Below are 17751 nucleotides of genomic sequence, written 5' to 3'. Positions count from 1 at the left end.
TCTAAAATTGGGGCACATTACTGGGGTGAAGAGGCTGGCTGAAATGAACAACAAATAAAAAGATGAGCGTGAGTCAAAGAAAAGATAAAGAAGAAGTTTTAATAGAAAGTGGACCATTGGTGAGGGTCTGATTTATGACTGCAATGACTGTCAAAGCCTTTTTTAAAGAATATTTTTTGGGCTTTTCCGCCTTTAATTTTTGACGGGACAGTTAGGTGAGAAAGTGGAGAGAGCGGGGGAAGACATTCAGGAAATTGTCAAAGGTCGGATTGGAACCCAGGACCTCTGCATCGAGGCACAAACCTCTCAGCACATGTGCGCCTGCACATGGCAGTTGATTAACACCCCGTCAACAACAGGTCCTTAGCTCCCCGTTAACACTTGAGTATGCCGTATTGGCCGATAGAGGACAACATTGATTGTCCAAATTAAGAAAGCTAAACTTCCAGTCTTTTTCAATGGTTTGCAATTCTATGAGTTTTATGTTCATAAATTAACAAGGACACACTCTGTCATGATGTGCATCATCTGGTCAAGCCAATGCAGCCACCGCAGGTTAAATACTGGACCTGTTAGAGTCCAATCTGTTCCTGCAGGCGAGGAAACTTCCGGCTGCATGCATCACTTCAGACCTGTGTGCAGCATACAAGCAAAGAGAGAAATAGCTTCTTTCTTAACCCTTGTGTTGTCTTCCTGTTAACCATGAACTTGTCCTTCCTGGTCATAATAGAAAACATTTTCTGTGCTTTTCCGACGTTTTTGTCGCTTTTTCTGGTTAATTTGTCACTTTTCCATGCTTTTACTGCTTTTTTTTGATTTAATAGGTTTTATACTTATTCTTGGAGTTCATGGTCAACAGACTTCGTACAAATTATACATACATTTTTAGTTATAAAAGAAGAAATTCTAAATTATTTTGACTAATAGTTAGGATCCGAGGCTGTTGAGTGGATCACAGATTGGTATATGTCAAAGTTTAGTCCGGATACTGTTTTAAAACCATTCAAAACAAAGAATTCAAATGCTATAAGATTAAATAAAACACAAGAGTCACGTGACCAGCTGGACAGAAATGGCGGTTTAGCCTGTAACTCCTGGCCCAAATTTGTCAAATAGTTGTGTTATGTGGTCCCAATTTCGATATTTTACCACTTTGTGCTCGCTAGAAGAAGAATGGCAAACAAGAACGAAGTCCAGTGCGGTGATACGGACGCCATTGCAGAGACAGTGCTGGAGAAACAGAAAAGCTCGAGCCAAACGTCGAGCCAATTTTGTCAAGCTAACTGCTAACCATGCTCAGCTAGCATCTCTGACTGCAAGCCGTGTCTCTATCAGAGCTGATGTGAACAACCTAAAAACCACCGTGGAAAGCAACTCGAGTAGTCTTGACAGTCACGGCCACGCTTTTCAAGAGCTGGATGTGAAGCTAGCTGAGATGGAAGACCGAAGCTGAAGATGCAACATCCGCATCTTCGGGCAGAAAGAGGGGCTAGAAGATGCTAATGCTGTTCAGTAGCTCCCTGCCTAAGTGGTTCCCGAATCTAGCGGATGTTCAGATAGAGATTATGGGAGCCCACTAAATCTACAGTGATAGCCCAAAGAAGAACACCACTACTAACCGAACGTTGATTTTCAACGTCCTCGCTACATAACCAGGCAGGTGATCCTACAAGTTTCGCGGGAACTTCACGGTCAAGCGGCGGCAAGCCTTCTTTCAAACCACAAGTCAAGGGTCTGGATTTTTTCCTGCTTTATCCGGCAACAATGAAGATCAGAGGGAGGGAGGCTGAGGACTACGTGAACCAGGCTGCGCCCTGTCCTCTTCCTGCTGCGGCGGCGGGGAGAGCCGACGCTTCGGATCCCGTCCCGGAGGGCGTCGTGGAGGAGGATCAGGACGGAAACAACTGCCTGAAACACGGCGGACCGGTGGTTTGTCTTCTTCTCTTGATGTGTAGGCTACTGATTTTTGTCGCACCGTTGTCTGATATGATTACAGAGAGTGTTTATGAATGCTATGTCGAGCCAGTTTAATGGGGCCTAATCTATATAGGTTAGCTGAGCTTCCTTTCCGAGGTGTTTTGTGCTTTAGGCTAGTGTTCCATTTTAGCTGCCCTGAATCCAATCTGGATTACAACCTATTTTTTTCGTTAGCCTCTCTGGCTATGTTTCCCATGTCATTTTACGCGCCTAATGTTTTTGATGGCAATTTCTGTAATACGATCACTAAACAAATGCTTAAAAAAAAAATTATGGTTGTGCAGATTTCAATAAAAATATTTATCAGCCAACGTGAAGGCCACTAGTGACCAGGATCAAGATACAAATGTCTAACATCCCAGAAGTATCACACAATCCAGATCATCAGCCGATTAACTACAATTTCATACATAGGATATATCTCACCCCCGTGAAAATGCATCACATGAAAATAATAAACAGTCCTTTATGCACTTTCTTCCCAATTAATGCTCAAGGTACATATCTTCATATGTTCTGGGTGTGCTCTCCCGTTGGTCAGTTCTGGAACAATATTGCATCCAAAATTTCCTCCTTGATTAATGTCACTGTGCCTGTTACTGTCAATGTTTTGATTCTGAATGACCTGTCAGCCTTCCAGCTCTCTAAAGCTCAACAACGTGCTGTGTTTGCTGGACTTCCAGCTGCTAAGAGGATGATTGCAACCTGTTGGAAGCCACCTCAGACTTATCCGTTTGTTCAAGGATCCTTTCTTTTTTGGAGGTCACGTACATGGAACTTTCAACGCCTCGTGTGGGTGGAGCCCCGGGGAAGACTTTGGACACGTGGCACAGCGTTGCTGAGTCCTTGAAGGCAACGCTGTAGCCTTTTCTTTTGGTTGTTTGGTTGTGTTTCTGCATCTATGGTTTTGTCTCCCTCCCTCCAGTTTTTCCTCTCTGTGATTTTGTGGTCCTGGTACGTGCTCCTATGCCCCAGTGTGTTGTTTCTAACTGTTATATTATGTTTACATTTTTGTTCCGAATTTAAAAAATAAAAATTTGATTAAAAAAAACACCCAAAAAATTTAATGAAAGTAATCATTAATTTTACCTGAAGAACGTTGTATGGAATCATCCATGTTATTTTTGGGCAATTAGGTTGAAAGAAATCCATATTTCTGATATAAAACACTTTGAAACGGGTGAATTTGACCCGAGGACAACACAAGGATTAAAAATTGGGCAATTAGAACTAAGAACTTATATTCCTTTACTCGAAGGGCACCTTCAATAAATGAGTGTAGTCTGCCATGTTACTGTGTGTGTTGCCTGCAGGAGGAGTACAGTGCAGAACAGATCCAGTGGTATCCGATGCCTCTCAAGAACTTACACTCCTGTCTGGAGCTGATCTCGTCCAGACCGCACGGCATACTCCGTATACTGGATGATCAGACCTGCCTCCCCCAGGTACTCACACACACACACACACACACACTCACACTTATTTAAAGTCTTGCTCCAAAGACTAATTGCCTAACCCAAACCCGGCCTACTACTACAATGCATCAGTGTCCTCACCATTATGGGTTATAAATGAAATCGGTCCTCACAAAGATAGAAATACAAGCCTCCACCTACCTTCATTATAAACACACACGCACCCGACAGAAGGCACAGGAACGTACACTAGAAAGAACAAGACTGAGATAGTAACCAGTTACTTTGCCAGGCATTGTGATAAGTTATTAAAAACAAAGGACAATATAGAATTTTCTCACTTTTGTCATTCTCTATCAACAATTTGCTGAACAGAGGAAATGCCCTCCTGTTGCTTACTTATATGACAGTATACCATGGTTATTAGCATATAACCAGAGATTTTGCTTAAATTCAGAAGTGTTAATGTAACAGTGATATTATGAATACGTTGAATTATAATACATAGGTTAAAAGGTACTTAAAAATGTGCAGTTAAAACTAGTAAGTTAAAATGCTGTAATTCATTGCACTGCTTGGTTAAAAAAGATGGTTAAGCAACATTGAGTCCGTGTGTTTAATTCTATTTCCCCCTTTGACAGACAGGGGCACCACATTAAGACAACATGTTTCTATTTGGTTCTACATCCGACATTGAGGGAGTGTAACAGAAAGTAAATGTGTATGTGTTGTCAGTATCGTCATTCGTCAGTATTGATTTTTCATCAGGCCACTGATCACACCTTCCTCCAGAAGTGCCACTATCACCATGGGAACAGCCCCTTCTATGCCAAGCCCAAAAACCCACTGCCAGTCTTCACTGTCTATCACTATGCTGGAGCTGTCACTTATCAGGTATCAGCAATCATAATTCGGGGGGGGGGCGGCGGTGCCACTAATGATTGTGCCCCCGCCCCCCTTCTTTCCCAACCCTTGAGCTCACTGCTATATTCAGCAGATTTGTCAAACAGCAGCCAGTGCTGCAAGAACAATTTTATTAAAAAAATAAACTCTTTGACTATTTCTCCCAGGTTCATAATTTCCTGAATAAGAACCACGACCAGTTCAGGACGGAAGTGGTGGAGCTTTTTGCCAGAAGTCGGCTAAAGGTAAACTATTAACTATTATGGGTCTTCACCCCCCCCCGAACCGGCCAATACAGTAAAACCGCACATTGTAGAGTGGCCTTCTATTGTGGCCAGCCTAAGGCACACCTGTGCAATAATCCTGCTGTCTAATCAGCATCTTGATATGAGGTGGATGGATTATCTCGGCAAAGGAGAAGTGCTCACTAACACAGATTTAGACAGATTTGTGAACAATATTTGAGAAAAATAAGCATTTTGTGTACGTAGAAAAAGTGTTGCGTTCATCATTTTGTTCAGTATGTTTTCCTTTGTTGATTGCAGTGTGCGTCCATCCTTTTTTGCCACTATATAATACAAAAAAAAAAACAATTAGCAAGGAAATTAGCAAGCACAAGAAAATGAAATATAAAAGGGTAAATGTGTTATTAGGTTTGTCTAATGATGAGAGTATAATATAGGGCCAGTACCAGTGGTGGAATGTAACTAAGTACATTTACTCAAGAACTGTACTTTAGTCCAAATGTTGAGGTACTTGTACTTTACTCAAATCTTTTCTTTTCATGCCATTTTCTACTTCTATTCCGCTACATTTTAGAGATAAATATTCTACTTTTACTACACTACATTCATCTGACAGCTTTAGTTACTTTACAAATGAAGATTTTGCACACATAACACATGTAATGTTACCCAAAAATATACAAGTCTACTTCAACTACAGCTGAAATGTGTTTTCTTGTGTGTGTGTGTGTTTTGTTCCAGTAAGTACACTTTCCTGATGATTGTTAGATACTTTTACTTAAGTAACATTTTCAATGCGGGACTTTTACGTACAGTGTATTTTTACAGTGTGGAATTAGTACTTTTACTGAAGTAAATTACCTGGAAAATTCTTCCACCACTGGCCAATACATAATACACAATGGATCAGTTTGAAAATATTGCATATATCCACATAAAATATATCAGTTGCTCCAAAAACATACTCATGTGAACTCATTCATTTTGACATTTTACCTGTGAATTTGCATGTTTGTCAGATGGTGTCCGTGCTGTTCCGGAAGGTTCAGGATGGTTACATTCAGCAGCGAGAGCTTGGGTGGAGAGGGAAGGGGCTCCGCCAGCTGCCCTCTACTGCGGCGTCCCACTTCCTTCAGTCGCTGAATGAACTCACCGCTCGCCTGGATAGGTACCAACACACACAGCACACTGGTTCAGAATTCATCAGTTTAGAAAAATAAAATCTACCCCTAGATTTTTTATTTTTATAAATATACAGTGCCTTGCGAAAGTATTCGTCCTCCTTGAACTTTTCAACCTTTTGACACATTTCAGGCTTCAAACATAAAGATATAACATTTTTATTTTTTGTGAAGAATCACCAACAAGTTGGACACAATTGTGAAGTGGAACGAAATCTATTGGATATTTTAAACTTTTTTTAGCAAATAAAAAAATGAAAAGTGGTGCGTGCAAAATTATTCGGCCCCCTTGCGTTAAGACTTTGTAGAGCCACCTTTTGCTGCGATTCCAGCTGCAAGTCTCTTGGGGTATGTCTATCAGTTTTGCACATCGAGAGACTGAAATTCTTGCCCATTCTTCCTTCCAAAACAGCTGGAGCTCAGTGAGGTTGGATGGAGAGCGTTTGTGAACAGCAGGTTTCAGTTCTTTCCACAGATTCTCGATTGGATTCAGGTCTGGACTTTGACTTGGTCATTCTAACACCTTGATACGTTTATTTGGGAACCATTCCTTTGTAGATGTTGCTGTATGTTTGGGATTATTGTCTTGTTGGAAGATAAACCTCCGTCCCAGTTTCAGGTCTTTTGCAGACTCCAACAGGTTTTCATCCAGAATGGTCCTGTATTTGGCTGCATCCATCTTCCCCTTAATTTGAACCATCTTCCCTGTCCCTGCTGAAGAAAAGCAGGCCCAAACCATGATGCTGCACCACCATGTTTGACAGTGGGGATGGTGTGTTGAGGGTGAGGAGCTGTGTTGCTTTTACGCCAAACATATCATTTTGCATTGTGGTTTCATCTGACCAGAGCACCTTCTTCCACATGTTTGGTGTGTCTCCCAGGTGCCTTTTGGCAAACTTTAGACGAGACCTTTTATGGATATCTTTGAGAAATGGCTTTCTTCTTGCCACTCTTCCATGAAGGCCAGATTTGTGCCGTGTACGACTGATTGTTGTCCTATGGACAGACTCTCCCACCTCAGCTGTAGTTCTCTGCAGTTCATCCAGAGTGATCATGGGCCTCTTGGCTGCATCTCTGATCAGTCTTCTCCTTGTCTGAGCTGAAAGGTTACATGGACCAGGTCTTGGTAGATTTGCAGTAGTCTGATACTCCTTCCATTTCAAAATGATCGCTTGCACAGTGCTCCTTGGGATGTTTAAAGCTTGGGAAATCTTTTTGTATCCAAATCCGGCTTTAAACTTCTCCACAACGGTATTACGGACCTGCCTGGTGTGTTCCTTGGTCTTCATGATGCTCTCTGCGCTTTCAACAGAACCCTGAGACTATCACAGAGCAGGTGCATTTATACAGAGACTTGATCACACACAGGTGGATTCTATTGATCCCCATCAGTCATTTAGGACAACATTGGATCATTCAGAGATCCTCGCTGAACTTCTGGACTGAGTTTGCTGCACTGAAAGTAAAGGGGCCGATCATTTAGCACGCACCACTTTTTAGTTTTTTATTTGCTAAAAACGTTTAAAATATCCAATAGATTTCGTTCCACTTCACAATTGTGTCCCTCTTATTGGTGATTCTTCACAAAAAAATAAAAATTTTATATCTTTATGTTTGAAGCCTGAAATGTGTCAAAAGGTTGAAAAGTTCAAGGGGGCCGAATACTTTCGCAAGGCACTGTACATATCAATTACACATACAATATGCACCCATACATTTATACTAATTAAAAAAGAGCCATCCACTGATCTACGTAAGTGCCTTAATTACAGTAAAATAAGATAAACTCATAATTTACAGCACATTGCACAGCTGACAGCAAACTCCAGAGACTTCAGTGCTGTTTGTCCAAACAGTCTGCCGTAGTCTTTGTTCTGCACTGTTAATAATGTCTCCTGACAAATAACCTGTGTCAATGTTTTGTCCTTTAACTCTTAGATGCAAAACCACTTTTATTCGTTGTCTGAAGCCAAACTACGTCAAGGTAAACCCAGATAACCCCCAGATACTCTATACTATCCTAACATCAGTCGAAAATGTATGACCACGTACTGTCTCTCTCATCTGTCAGCTCCCTGGGATCTTTGACGTGGACTATGTGTTGGCCCAACTGAGGCATGCTGGGATGTTGGAGACCATCCACATCAGGAAAGAGGGTTTCCCCATACGGATACCATACTCCTACTTCATTGAGAGGTGCTGCAAACATACATAAAATCTCTGTCTGCAAAAGTACTTCAAAGGTCCCATGGCATGAAATTTTCACTTTATGAGGTTTTTTTACATTAATATGCGTTCCCCCAGCCTGCCTATGGTCCTCCAGTGGCTAGAAATTGAGATCGGTGTAAACCGAGCCCTGGGTATCCTGCTCTGCCCTAGAGAAAATGAAAGCTCAGATGGGCCAATCTGGAATCTTGCCCCTTATGAGGTCATAAGGGGCAAGGATTCTTCTCCTTTCTCTGCTTTGCCCGCCCAGAGAATTTGGCCCACCCATGAGAGAGAGACATCACTGCTTTCAAATGACCAAAGTGGCAGTTGGTCAAGGCCACACCCCCGACCTCCACCTTGCCCCCCCTCCTCCTCAAAAGCTCCAGACTCAGAAATGGCACATACTAAGGAAAGCTCATTGTGGGACTGGCTCTAGTGGCTGGAGTTCTGGACCAAGCCTGAATTTTGGGAAAGAGACTTCAGATACAGTATTAGGGGACCACTAAGGTCTATATAAAAGAGACTTCAGATACAGTATTAGGGACCACTAAGGTCTATATAAACGAGACTTCAGATACAGTATTAGGGACCACTAAGGTCTATATAAAGAGACTTCAGATACAGTATTAGGGGACCACTAAGGTCTATATAAAAGAGACTTCAGATACAGTATTAGGGACCACTAAGGTCTATATAAAAGAGACTTCAGATACAGTATTAGGGACCACTAAGGTCTATATAAAAGAGACTTCAGATACAGTATTAGGGGACCACTAAGGTCTATATAAAAGAGACTTCAGATACAGTATTAGGGGACCACTAAGGTCTATATAAAAGAGACTTCAGATACAGTATTAGGGGACCACTAAGATCTATATAAAAGAGACTTCAGATACAGTATTAGGGACCACTAAGGTCTATATAAAAGAGACTTCAGATACAGTATTAGGGGACCACTAAGGTCTAAATAAAAGCGTCCAAAAAGCTGCATGTCATGGGACCTTTACTTAATTCTCTCCGTGCCAGGAGGCACACAAGGCTTGGACATCACGCCTCCACTGGATTTGGTTTGCAGCTGCACGTCGTGCTGTGTTCCACGTGTTCCAGCCTGCACCGTTACGTTCCAGTTCTTGCAATATGATGTCATGGGACCTTTAATGTTTATTATTATGCTTTCACTTTTATCTGGAGTGCTAACCCCCAAACTGCAAAATAAGACGACCCAGTCAGTTTTTATGGGCTGCCTAGACCAGATTCAAGTCGTTCAGATTCTGCTACCCTTCTTATGTTGGCTGGGTTATGTGCTGGAGTCTTGTCATCATAGTGTTGTAGCCAGGTTTGATCCTGTCTGTCAATGTTCTGTTGATCAGAGATTTGTTCTTCTACAACATGGAGGTCGCTTTTGGCTCAAAACTCTGTTAAAAAAAACAAAACGTATAGATGCAAATGTAGCCTGAGAAAAGCTTTTTGTTGTGTTTGGCAGATACGGGGTTCTGCTGACCCAGCGGCTGAGTGGGGTGTCAAACAAAGAGCAGTCGCTGGCTCTGCTGGACATGGTGGGTGCCGAGGAGGGACAGTATCAGCTGGGACTCACCAAGGTGCCAAACTGCCCACTCATGACTCTACTGATTAAAAAGTGTGTACTGTCCACCATCATGTTTAGATGTATGTGTGTATCTTTGTTAGCTGTTCCTCAAGGAGCTTCTGTACCAGCAGCTGGAGGAAAAGTGGAACAGCACCCAGACCTGGGCTGCTGTCACCATCCAGAGGAACATCAGAGGCTTCCTCTGCAGGAGAAACTTCAGATTCTTCAAGGAGAAAGCCATCGTCATCCAGAGCCACATCCGGGGACACCAGGCCAGGTACGGAAAGGAGGAAAAACAGACATGAGAGTATCCAATCCAAACGTTCAACTTTTTTATATACTCTACGCTTTTTAAACAACATAATACAATACGGGAAATACTGTTTTACAATTTGTGAAACTGGGGCGCCTGGGTAGCTCACCTGGTAGAGTGTGCACCCATATACTAGGCTCAGTCCTCGCCACAGTGGTCGCAGGTTCAGTTGCGACCTGCGGCCCCTTGCTGCATGTCATTCTCCTTCTCTCTCCCCTTTCATGTCTAAGCTGTCCTATTAAATAAAGGCCTAAAATGCCCCAAAAAATAAAAGTTACAAAAATAAGTCATTTTCTGCCACTAGGGGTCTCTGAATCAAAACAAGGGCTGTAAATACAGACTTTGGTGGTTGTCGGGAAGTGGCATTATGGGAGTTATAGTTTTCATTGTAAAACACAATTGCCGATTAAAATATATCTGTTTACGGATTGGTTTATCCATTACAGTGTATCCACGTTACATTTAGTAACGTCTACTAATAAAAAATAGCTGCAGTTTCCCCCACATAACTATGTTTTGTCGGTGACGTTGGCAACGTTGATAAGTTGACCAAGTTGTCTGCTCCTGGTGTGTCCCCCCCCCCATGAACCAACGTGCATTTCAATGGTGTTTATGATGTTGAGTAGCTGTGACTGAGGTCAGTTCAGTGTGATGCACCAAGTATGAATAAGATGTGTTTGTGTGTTGCTGCCCCGTATCGTTTCCTAGGAAACACTACAAGCGTCTGAAGCAGTCGTTCACCCAGTTCTGGGCGGTGATGATGATAACCAGGGACACCATCAAGAGACGCCATTGGAGGAAGGTACATATGAGAGAGATAAAGACAGTTGGTTGGGTTTGCTTGTGCCCTCATATGTGTTGCCTTTATTGTGCTATAAATCTTTGCACCATTACGCAATACCAGCAGCTTAACGCTACAGCATGACTTGTAATAGGAAATGTGTATCCATACTCAGCGATAACGCCCTTGCATCCATGTTTGGGGTCAAAGTGTAATTTTTTCTTCTTCATTTGCTCTCAAATGATCCACCTGTAGTGTTGCCTGTATTGTTGTGGCAATGGTCAGTGCGTATTAAGGGACATTTCTGTCAATACACCAGAGTTAGCCAAAAGGCTATTTTTCATCTGCAGTCCCTACACAGATTGTAAAAAAAGAAGTAAAATGACATATTTACATAACAGCATAAAAATTACAATACATCATACATTGGGTAAGAAGTACTACTATTATATTTAAATAATTCCCAAATATGTTCCCAATTTGTCTCGGTACCTTTTGTATCATCCAACTCAATGCAATGTACGCGAATGGGATTTCATTTGTGGCACTAATCAAACTTTTTTTCACATGTAAAAATCAAATGACTGTGTAATGCGAGAGGTGTCGCTCATATTGACAGACCCACAGAGAATTATCATCAACTCTGCACTTCCCCTCAGCTCTACGGAGACCTTATGCTCCCTTCAGACCTTTGCTTTGGTGTATGGATCGCAAGCGAATCAACCTTTGATGCTGCTCCAATAAACCCGTACTCTACCAGCTCAGCAGCAGACGGCAGGCAGACAGTTCGAGACTAGCTGGAGAACAGAGTGGAGCATTTAGCAGCTAAACAGACAGATGGTCAGCGTCACTGTGTCCACGTTCGGACACTTAATGGCTAACGTTCTATCAAAATACCTGTTAAAATACAAATGTAAATGATCTATTAATGTTCTCTGTTAATTTAATGGTGTAAAACTAAAGTGTAACTTCTTACCTTTCTAACAGTATACAGTTTTAACTGTGTACTTTAGCTTTTACCTTACAAGAGCCGGCTAAAGTACGCTATTGTTGGTAAATTAGCCGTGCGCTACCATTAGCCATAACCCGACACCGCTATCTCCTCGCTGTAGACACTGGGCCTTGCTGGGTATTAAGTCCATAGTAGACTATGGAGACATAATAGACAGTTGGCTATAGAAAGTCCCATCAATGCTGTCAAAACTACCGGATCTTACTTCCGTCCTTCACAATAAAATACCATGCTTCAACAACTCTGAATTATGCAATAAGAGCCCCTTAATTTATAACATTTCCTTTGGGATATCTATCTATCTATCTATCTATCTATCTAATTTCACACAGTAAAACAGTACTAAAATAGAAACTTTTTAGAGAGAAAGATCGTCGCCTAAGTGTTCTTACTTCTTTCCCTCATCAAAGTCACTTTCAAATACTAATTAGACATTCATACTTAAATTCATACGCAGATTGTTAGATGGGTATAGATCAATTCTGATGATCGGAAATGTAAAGTACCGCAAAAATACCGGAAAGTGCGCCGGGTCGGAAGTGTCCTGATATGGCCAGTAGCAGCGAGTGGTGTCCCAACGTGGACACGAGACCAAACCAGAGCTAAAAGTAGAGTCAATGTTGGGCTCACTACCTATTAGGTGGTCACACCCATGCTTATGTTGCCCTGTCTAGTTGTTGTGAATAGATACATTTATATTTATAAAATGATTACACAGCAGTATTGTTCGTGTTCTTCATTTCTGTGAAGTTGATATGTGGGGAGTTTTTAGTTAACAAATTATTAGTATACAGTATGAACAACCCATAAGTGAAATCAAATAAACCAGGTCAAGACTTTTCCAAAGAATTTTATTGAAAAATTTAAAAAAATAAGTGAGAAATGAAAGCTAAAGAGGTAAATGTATGACTGCTGTGCCCATATTCCACTGGGTGTGTTCATTCTTGTACATATGTTACTATTGGCAACAGTTTCCTTTTATAAGATTCCACCCCATTCCTTTAACTAGCTTTCTTATCTTGCATTAATCATGGCACTTGGGCACACACGCGCACACACACGCGCACACACACGCACGCACACACACACACACACGCACACACACTTTGGTCTTGGACTTCAACCCTTCTCAGTGAAATTTGAAGCAGCTCTGCATCTCTCCTTCCGCCTTCTGCAACCTGTCTGTCTTACTTCCAGCTCCACAGCTCTAACAGGTAGGCTGCCTTTTCCATTTTACCCTCTGCATCAGATCAGATGCAAAAAATGTCTTCAACCCTTTTAGATTGTACTGGGGAACTAGTTTGCACCATGAATACAGTAGAAGCTATGTCTTGTTACAGTCTGTTTCAGGTTTCAAAACAGTCTAGGGACACTTCGTCCAGCGGCTGCTTCCTGTGTGTCATCTCTTTTTTTTACTTTCTTGCCTCAGCCGTCAACTAAACTGACAACTGTGTTCTTTTTGTTAGTCATTTTTCTTCCGTTGTATCCCAGTGCCATCTTCTATGTGGTGGTGTTGTTTTATGAGGCTTGGACTATGAACAGTAGAGTTCTCAGGCTAACAGGCCTATGTCAGCTCTTCAGGTTAGAACAAGTAATAGTAATAGTCATGAGCTGTACCTTAGAATTATTAGTGAAAGTAACAAAACAACAATAATTGGAGTTTGACAGATAGATTTTGGCCTAAATGTGTGTCAGTGTAATCCACCTCTGATGCATTATAAATGATGCTGTTTGACTAATGACATATTTGTTAGTAGAACTGATTCATTCTCGCTTCTGACCTGAATTAACATTCAGTCAAATTCCACTGAAGGTCCATGAATCTACACTCGTATTTTTATATTTTTATTATCTTTGAAGTCCTATATGTAGCACACGGTAGGTTATGTGAGTTGTATATAATGACTTAGGAAGCTTTCTATGTTGTCGTGTGATTGTGTTGTACAGTAACTACTGGAAATGAAGACAGTGTTGACTTGGTACAGTTTCATTTTTGAAATAAATTGTCAGTGTAATCCAAAGAACCAGTCAGTGCACTGCAGATCAAATTAGTTTTCATGTAACAGACAGGCACACAGTTCAAATGTGAAAAGCAATATTACATAAATATGGACATTAAATGGATCTCTTAAGGGCATTAAAGGGCTCTGGAATAGCTGTGAAAACAACCCTGATGACGTCAGAGGGATGATATCAGTCTTGTCTCCTGGGCTTGGAGAGTACAATATTTTATCACATAGCCTATGTTATAAACTGTGTATGTGGAATTTGAAAGATGTTGCGTTTCATCAGGCAAAGAGGGTCTAACATAAGAAGGTATAGAGTTGCATTATGGGAAATGTTTTTCGGGATGTCTACAGACAGTGATGTTAGGTTGAACCACTCTAAACTGCCTGTAGATGTGAATGGGCTTGGGTTTTTATTACACCTGGTTCCAGTAGTGGGGAAATGACTCAAATTCTTAGTCAAAAGAAACAATACCACAATATAAAGAAGACTCCATTACAAGTAAAAGTCATGCATTCATAAGTGTACTTAAGTAAAGGTATCAGAAAGAAGTAAGTATCACAATTAATAGTACTCAACATGCAGAAAAATGACCTCCATTAGTTTTTAGTAGTAAATTATTACTGATGCCGTATTTATAAGTAAGTACGTTTTCACAGAAACAAATGACAAAGTGCTTCACAAAAAAATGTACAAGATGTTATTCAAACACAATACGCAATTAAAATTACAAAGTGCAGACAGGTAAAATAAAAAAGCCCGTCTAAAAAGGTAGGTAATTATTAGTTTAAAGAGTCCAGAGAAACAGCAGGCTGTAAGGGTGAACGTGGAGCAAAACGTCTCGATCACCGAGTGCGTGGGATAGACGGTGAACTTGACACATTAGAGCTAAGAGAGCGAGCTGGGGAATATGGGTAAAGTAGTTCAGTGACATACGTAGATGCCTAACAGTGAAGATTTTGAAGTGAATCCCGTATGCCACAGGGAGCCAGTGAAGAGACCTAAGTACAGGGGTAATGTGCGATCGACCATATCTGACCTAGTGAGTCAGTTATCTGAACCACCTAATGTACAGTTTTCATCTATAGCAATCAATGTACCATATTTTATCGTGGAGTACATTTTAAGTTAATTGTTTTTTCTCATATTCAGATTAATAGTGGAATATTGGTGTGCATGTAAAAGTGCTCAATGATGACATAGTCCTTTTCACGACAGTACTTTGATTCATCGTAATGTAGTAGTGGTGTCTTAATGTTGTGATCTTATTGTTATGGTGTTTTAATTAGGCATCGACCCATACTGGTTTTTTATTAGTAGTTAATGAAACTGATATTTGGATTGAATGTTACAAACCTTGGGTACCTTGGGGCATTGCTATTATGGTGTGTTATGTAATCTTTTGCGTGTGTGTGTGCTGCTGCACTGCCCTGTGTGTGTGTGTGTGTGTGTGTGTGTGGGGTGGGTGTGTGTGTGTGTGTGTGTGTGTGTGGTGTGTTTGTGTGTGTGGTGTGTGTGTGTGTGTGTGTGTGGTGTGTTGTGTGTGTGTGCGTGTGTGTGTGTATCAAGCATAGGTGTGTGCTGTCTATAAGCCTAGGCACATTTTACTAATGCGCTGTGAAAATCCCAATAAGATGCTGCGTTATTGACTTTAGACCAGGTTTTTGTCGGTCAATGGCGCGATCACTTCCTGCTGCCCTTAAAATAGCAATACGCCCAGAATGCACCTGAACACACCGCCCTGTAAGATCAGCACGCCCATGCCCATTTTGATACTCCCTTGTTAGGTTCCCCTTCTGACAGAGATGTTGTTTCCTGGCCGGGGACTACTGATGAAAATGAGCTCAAAGCTAACTCTGATCCTGCTAAGGTGCTGTGCATCGTCCCTGTCATTTAAATAAATAAATACAAGAGAACCCCCCCCACCAGGAGACAATGCAAAGGCAACACGTCCATGGTTTAACCCCAGGCATAGAGCCACAGCCAGCATGGCACTTCTCCAGTGAATGAGTGGATATTTACCATGTGCTCTGATTCCAAACTGATTTTCTATTTTCCCTAAAGTTAGTACCAAATGACATCGTTTTTACAGGAAACAAACTTGGAAAATATGAACAAATTATGCCAGTGAGCTTGAGGGTGTGTTTTAAACGTTTTAATAAGTTATTAATTTGTGACACACTTGTTTGGTTTGGGAGGGTCAGCCATTGTAAATCCTCCCATGGAGGCAGAGCAGGGTTGGGCTGCCTGTGTGTTTGTCCCATTCTCTTGAGTTATCTGAGTTGTTTCAACTGGAATATGTCAACTTTTACTCAATACTAAAAATAAAAAACACTTATTTTTTTCCAAATGCTATAAAATTGAATAAGACCCCCCAAAATTTGGGGTAATTACAGCTGGGTCGTTAAAAAGAACATTGATATAGGAAAATAGTTATATTTGACCAAAGGACAATATGAGGGTTAAATGACATTTTTACATAACGCCGCCACCCCTATCCCTCTGTCAAGCCCACTCCTGGATAGACGGCAGCCCTTCATTCTTCCATCCTCTTAAAATAATCTGTCTGGCTATCACTAGCTTCTTATATGCTTATCCATCCCGTTTAGGATTGACCCATCTCCCAGAACAAATCATCTCGAGCTGAATGGAACCTGGGTCTCTGCAGTTATTCTTGTAGTTTATTTGTCAGGGACAATGCAGCGCACATTATTACATACATAATTGTCACAGTCAAAGCCATAACAATATGTGTAGAAACATCCATCCATTCATCCATCCATCCATCTTCGTCCGCTTATCTGGTATTGGGGCGTGGAGGGAGCAGCTCCAGCAGGGGACCCAAACTTCCCTTTCCCGAAACCACATTAACCAGCTCCCACTGGGGGATCCCGAGGCGTTCCCAGGCCAGGTTGGAGATATACTCCCTCCACCTAGTCCTGGGTCTTCCCCAAAGCCTCCTCCCAGCTGGACGTGCCTGGAACAGGGAAGCACTCAGGGGGCATCCTTACCAGATGCTAATTTGCAAACTCAGTCCCTGGTCAGGCCTTTCTAAAAACAATAATCCAGATTTAACACAGCCAGGCATTAAGCAAAGACAATACATTACAACAGGGACAGCAGAGTGTGTGCATGAGTGTGTGTGTGTACATGCTCCTGTGTTTGTGGCCCTGACTCAGTGGCTATATGTTTGGTTATCTTTCAGCCAGTGTTTCTCCTTTCTATTTAATGTTTTCAGTTCAGTATCCCAGTCCAACATTTCTAGACTTTATCACAGGACCATGTGCACACCCATTTTTAATCTGAACTGCATTCTTCTCAAGTACAGGCACTGGTCTGATAGCTGTATCCTGGAAGATCAACAGCAGCATAAATACTGACCATGGAATATATTACAAATGTAGAAATACTGTAATCACTTGGGAGGACAGAGATGCATGAGATGGTTTTGATCAAATTCATATGTGATGCCCTGCTGCTTGGTGGTGACACCTCTCTTTAAGCTGTAAACCTGATGAAACAACAACAACCTTCTGGACTCTTGGAACTGCGTGTCCTGTTGAATGAGGCGGGGCAACGGGACTGTGGGTGTTCCAGGAGTATAAAACAGGACGTGTATCTAAGAATAGGTCTGATTGAACACTCAGGCTGAGATGAGGGAGTGTTGAGTGTGCTTGATGCACTTAGATAACAAGAGGAGCACTCAGTGAGTCAGCGGGTAGCTTCAGGTGAAGGACGCTAAATCAAAAAGTAATATGATGGTCACAGTGTAACAAGCAGTGGAATTGACTAACTGGCTGCATATTTGTGTCAATTTTAAGGAATTTCACGAGAAGAATAAAGTAAAGGCAGTGGCGAAGACTAAGTCTGTCTCTCCAGGAATGGTAAGGGAATACAATGTAATCCTGCAGTAATATTTTACAGAACATACGGAAATCAACGTCAAGAGGGGGAAAAATGTCTACTTTCCTCCTGCGGTGGACATACTGTATATGTGGCCGTAAAGTTTGCTTCATGTTGTTTTCTGTTTAGGATGTGGGGCTGTTGGAGATCCCTGCTGAGCTGTCAGCCAGACTTCGCAGTGCAGCAGGTCAGCTTTATATAATCCTACAGTCTGCACAGGA

General features: G+C 41.6%; 1 protein-coding gene across 1 annotated transcript in view; it reads left to right on the top strand.

Annotated features, from left to right (window-relative positions):
- Positions 1–1764: 1764 nt before the first annotated feature.
- The window catches only part of myo15b (myosin XVB), a 50352-nt gene continuing 34365 nt past the window's right edge, over positions 1765–17751 (top strand). The window contains exons 1-12 of the mRNA XM_032502796.1: positions 1765–1929; positions 3291–3422; positions 4161–4286; positions 4463–4540; positions 5560–5708; positions 7660–7705; positions 7793–7917; positions 9413–9527; positions 9616–9791; positions 10536–10629; positions 17449–17511; positions 17660–17717. Of these exons, the coding sequence (XP_032358687.1) occupies positions 1765–1929; positions 3291–3422; positions 4161–4286; positions 4463–4540; positions 5560–5708; positions 7660–7705; positions 7793–7917; positions 9413–9527; positions 9616–9791; positions 10536–10629; positions 17449–17511; positions 17660–17717 (1327 nt within the window). The remainder of the gene's footprint in view (positions 1930–3290; positions 3423–4160; positions 4287–4462; positions 4541–5559; positions 5709–7659; positions 7706–7792; positions 7918–9412; positions 9528–9615; positions 9792–10535; positions 10630–17448; positions 17512–17659; positions 17718–17751) is intronic.

This window comes from Etheostoma spectabile, chromosome 21 (assembly GCF_008692095.1).
Source record: "Etheostoma spectabile isolate EspeVRDwgs_2016 chromosome 21, UIUC_Espe_1.0, whole genome shotgun sequence".
Classification (NCBI taxonomy): domain Eukaryota; kingdom Metazoa; phylum Chordata; class Actinopteri; order Perciformes; family Percidae; genus Etheostoma; species Etheostoma spectabile.
The sequence above is the reverse complement of the archived record's forward strand: the minus strand, read 5'-3'. Positions and strand labels throughout refer to the sequence as shown.